Raw genomic sequence first — 4,517 nt, forward strand, 5'->3', positions numbered from 1 at the left:
CTGAGCCACCCAAACCCTTTAAAATGTTCAAGGGTCGCCCACCGCCTAAGTGGGTCCCATTGGGAGCTGCTTGTGCAGTCTCGCAAAAATGTGAATATCTCTCTACTCCGATGTCGTATCGACGTTCGGTTTAATGTGTTAGAAACTAGACTTGTAGATCTTCAATTTTATATGTGGTTCATTCTTTAATTCCAAGAATATTGGGATAAAAACTCACCTACATTTGACCTAATTTTTAGCATATTATGAATGTAACTTGTGATGACCTCTGCCAACTTTTATCCCACAACTCGCTTGACTCCAAAACATAACACACGACTATTATAATACTAAAATAACTCATAACATAGCCTATTTATCATGTTAATCACCAAAGTCTAAACCTAACAGTACATGTTATAATATTCCGAACTTGTCGACTTTCGACGAAACTTATTTTCCCCAATTTGTTTAGCTTCTAAGCTTTCCAACCCTCTTGGTACTTGTTATCCATGATCTTAAAGATTTGTAGCCTCCAAGGTAACATGATTAACTTACCTTATGTACTTTCAAAGATGATCTCATTTCTGATCTTACATCAATTGACTTACGATATACTATCACGTACGAAAACATGGGGTGTAACAGTAACCCTACTTACAGATGCAGTAGTGAGGTTGTTGAATGTGTTAGAAGCATTAGTTCCTACTCATGGTGGACTTCCAGCTCCCCCGACTACTTCGCAGGCGCAAGCACAGGTTCAACTAAATGTTGCAGCTCCTCAGATGGCCCCTCAGCAGAAGTCGTTCAGCGAGTTGCAAATACAGGGCAGTTTAGGGATCTTAAGAATTTCATAGATCTTACACCACCAGAGTTAGATGATGCACATAGTTCTATTAAGCCCCAAAAGTTCATTCACCATTGTGAAAAGATATAACTACATTGGGACTGAAGGAGACTCGAGGGGTGGACTTTGCTACTATTCTATTTTCAGGATCTGTAAAGCCGTGGTGGAATTCAATTTAAAGAGGTAGATGAGCAGGGTTGCCACCTATTACTTAGTCAGGGGTTTCAGCTTTGTTTATGGATAGGTTTGTTCTACTGATCAAGCAAGACGACATGAGACGTCAGTTCGAGCAATTTCGCCAAGGCAGTATGACAGTTACGGAGTATGAGGCTAAGTTCACTAACTTAGCCAATTATGCACCTTTTCTGGTTGCATATGAGCATGAGAAGGTTCGTAGATGGGCTTGAGCGTCGTTATCGTGGTCCGGTGGTTAGGGATGTTCAAGGTGGTTCCTACGAAGAGGTAGTTGACACTGCTCTCCGTTGTAAGTCATATCAACAAGTGAGAAAGTAAAAGGGGTCATAGCGCCGGCGGGTTTAGTGGAGCTCCATCTGGGAGAAAGAGTAGTTTTAATTGTGGGTAGTCTAGGCCTACTTAGTCAGAGTCAGTGGTACAGTCTTCTAGGAGTGCCTATCCAACTAGAAAGGGACAACAGCAAAAACAAAGCAAGGGTAATAACTCATATCATTCAGGTCAACATCCAAGGTGTGCGAATTGTGGTAGAAATCATAATGGTCGTTGTTTTGGAGCAAATGGGGCTTGTTTTACTTGTGATAAGAAAAGGCATATTGCTAAGTATTGTCCTAGAGGAAATTCTGCTACTAGCCATGCTACTCCACAGCCGCACAGAACGTTTATAGGTACACAGACTCAGACTCAGCCAACTAGAGTCGCTCCGCAGGTTGCTTGTAGATAGGGTTGACAGGGTGCACAGACTGCTCAGGGAGCGGGTGGACTGCCAAGATTCTTTTCTATGTCCAGACAGGATGCTGAGGCATCTAATGCAGTAGTCATAAGTATTATCACTATCGGTTCTTATGGGGCCTAAGCTCTTATTAATCTTGGTTCTACGTATTCATATGTATTTCCATAGTTTGTCATACACTTAGAACGAGGATCTGAGTCTCTTAATGTGCCATATATCATGGTGACCCCAGTGGGGGAGACTATATCTGTGGATAGAGTCTATAGAGACTGTGTGTTATGTATTCAGGGCAGGGACATCGTAGTTGATCTACTAGTGTTGCTGATGTCCAACTTTGATGTGATTATGGGTATGGATCGATTAACGTCATGTTATGCTTCAGTTGATTGTCATTCCAAGCTTATATGTTTTGATTTTCCTGGAGAACCATGTTTAGTGTGGAAAGGTATAACTTTTGTGACTCAGGGGAAGATAATATCTTATGTGAAAGCACGTCGAATGATTAATAATCAGGGTTTGGGTTTTATTGCTATCGTTCATGATACGCTCTTGGAGGATGTTACTATTGATAGTGCTCCAGTGGTTCGAGAATTTGCTGATATGTTTACAGAAGATTTACCCGGGCTGCCTTCGTCGAGAGAAATTGAGTTCAATACTGATTTGATGCTAGGAACTCAACCTATCTCTATTCCTCCATACCTTGTGGCTCCAGTTGAGTTGAGAGAATTAAATGTTCAACTTCAAGAGCTACTTGATAAGGAGTTCATCAGGCCTAGTGTATCACCGTGGGAAGCATATGTTATTTGTGAAAAAGAAAGATGGCACGATGAGAATGTGTATTGATTACAGACAGCTGAATAAGGTGACGATCAAGAATAAATATCCATTGCCACGTATTGATGGTCTATTTCACCAGCTACAGGGTGCTACTCACCTTTACAAAATTGTCCTGTGATCGGGTTACCATCAGCTGAGAGTTAAGGCCAAGGATATCTCCAAGATAGCTTTTCGGACCAGGTACGGGCATTTTGAAATTTTGGTGATGTCCTTCGGGCTTACTAATGCCCCCACAATATTTATGGACCTCATAAATAGGGTATTCAAGCCATTCTTAGATTATTTTGTGATTGTATTTATTGATGACATTTTGGTCTACTCTCGAAGTGAGGCAGAACATGAACAAGACCTGAGTGTTATGCTACAGACACTTAGAGAGCAAAAACTTTATGCCAAGTTGTCAAAGTATGAATTTTGGTTGGATACAGTTTCCTTTTTGGGACATGTGGTGTAACGAGATGGGATTCAAGTTGATCCAAAGAAGATAGAGGAAGTTTGAGATTGGCCTCGACCCACTACCCATAGAGATACGTAGTTTCTTAGGCCTAGCCGGATATTATAGAAGGTTTGTTGAGGGTTTCTCAAAGATAGCCACTCCATTGATACGATTGACTCAGAAATGTGTTGCATTTCAGTGGTCAAATGAGTGTGAAGAAAGTTTTCAAAAATTGAAGACCTCATCGACTACAGCTCCGATTTTGACACTACCTACAAGTACATGCGATTTTACTATTTATTGTGATACGTATCGAGTCGGTTTGAGTTGTGTGTTGATGTAATGGCAAAGTAGGAGCTTATGCTTCTCGACAGCTAAAGAACCATAAAAGAATTATCCAACTCATGACTTGGAATTGGATGCGGCCGTATTTGCACTTAAGTTCTGGCGTCACTATATTTATGGTGAGCCGTGTGAAATCTATACTAATCATAAGATTCTGCAATATATATTCAAGCAAAGAGATTTGAATCTGAGGCAGAGACATTGGTTAGAATTACTTAAAGACTATGATCTTACTATTTTGTATCATCCCGAATGTGGTGGCGGACGCCTTGAGTAGAAAGTCTATGGGTAGCTTAGCCCGATTTACTGCTGAAGAACGACCTATGGTTATGGATATTTAGGCATTGGCCAATTAGGGAGTGCGTATTGATCATACATTTCCTGGCAGATTGCTTGCGGGTTTGGTAGCACAATAATCCTTGGTTAGACAGGTCATGGCTCGTCAATTTGAAGATCTCCATCTTGCTAGACTCCGAGATCGAGTGCAAAATGTCGGTGTTAAGTCATTTGCTATTGATAGTGAAGGTGTGTTACGTAGGCATGGTAGATTGTGTATTCCCATGGTAGGTGATGTAAAGCAGTTGATTATTGAAGAGGTTCATAGCTCTCGATACTCTATCCATCCAGGTGCTACGAAAATGTATCAAGACTTGCGTGAATTATACTGGCGGAAGGGTATGAAGTATGATATTTTGAAACATGTGACTAGTTGCTTAAATTGTCAACAAGTGAAATATGAGCACCAAAAACCAGGCGGTGTGATGTAGAATTTGATTATCCCTTATTGGAAATGGGAAAGGATTACTATGAATTTTATAGTTGGGTTGCCACATACTTTTAGAAAATATGATTCAGTATAGGTGATCGGGGACAAACTCACAAAGTCTGCGCATTTTATATCGGATCGAGTTACTCACACTGCATAATAGTTAGCAGATATTTACCTCCGTGAGATATTCATAGTGTACCTATTTCTATAATATCATATTGGGGTGCACAATTTACTGCTGAGTTTTAGTAGTCCTTTAAGAAGTCATTGGGTTCTCAGGTTGAGTTGAGCACAACTTTCATCCACAAATGGACAGACAGTCCGAATGGGTTATTCAGATCATAGAAGACATGCTTAGAGCTTGTGCGATTGATTTTGG

The 4,517-nt window shown here is 40.6% G+C and overlaps 1 protein-coding gene across 1 annotated transcript; it reads left to right on the forward strand.

The window, feature by feature from the left end:
- The first annotated feature begins 613 nt into the window (after positions 1-613).
- Positions 614-4,136, forward strand: LOC142178352 (uncharacterized). The gene is made up of 4 exons (XM_075247687.1): positions 614-888; positions 1,071-1,215; positions 2,040-2,528; positions 3,801-4,136. The coding sequence occupies exons 1-4, from the start codon at positions 614-616 to the stop codon at positions 4,134-4,136; spliced, it is 1,245 nt and encodes a 414-aa protein (XP_075103788.1).
- The last annotated feature ends 381 nt before the right edge of the window (positions 4,137-4,517 follow it).

This window comes from Nicotiana tabacum, chromosome 24, assembly GCF_000715075.1.
Source record: "Nicotiana tabacum cultivar K326 chromosome 24, ASM71507v2, whole genome shotgun sequence".
Lineage (NCBI taxonomy): Eukaryota > Viridiplantae > Streptophyta > Magnoliopsida > Solanales > Solanaceae > Nicotiana > Nicotiana tabacum.

What these genes read in the sequence shown, in the direction of transcription:
- LOC142178352 (XM_075247687.1), top strand. Translation starts at nt 614, where the DNA reads ATGGGGTGTAACAGTAACCCTACTTACAGATGCAGTAGTGAGGTTGTT. An exon ending in AGTTCTATTAAGCCCCAAAA is followed by an intron (nt 889 to 1,070) that starts GTTCATTCACCA and finishes GTTTATGGATAG; the next exon opens with GTTTGTTCTACTGATCAAGC. An exon ending in AGGAGTTCATCAGGCCTAGT is followed by an intron (nt 2,529 to 3,800) that starts GTATCACCGTGG and finishes TTGGTTAGACAG; the next exon opens with GTCATGGCTCGTCAATTTGA.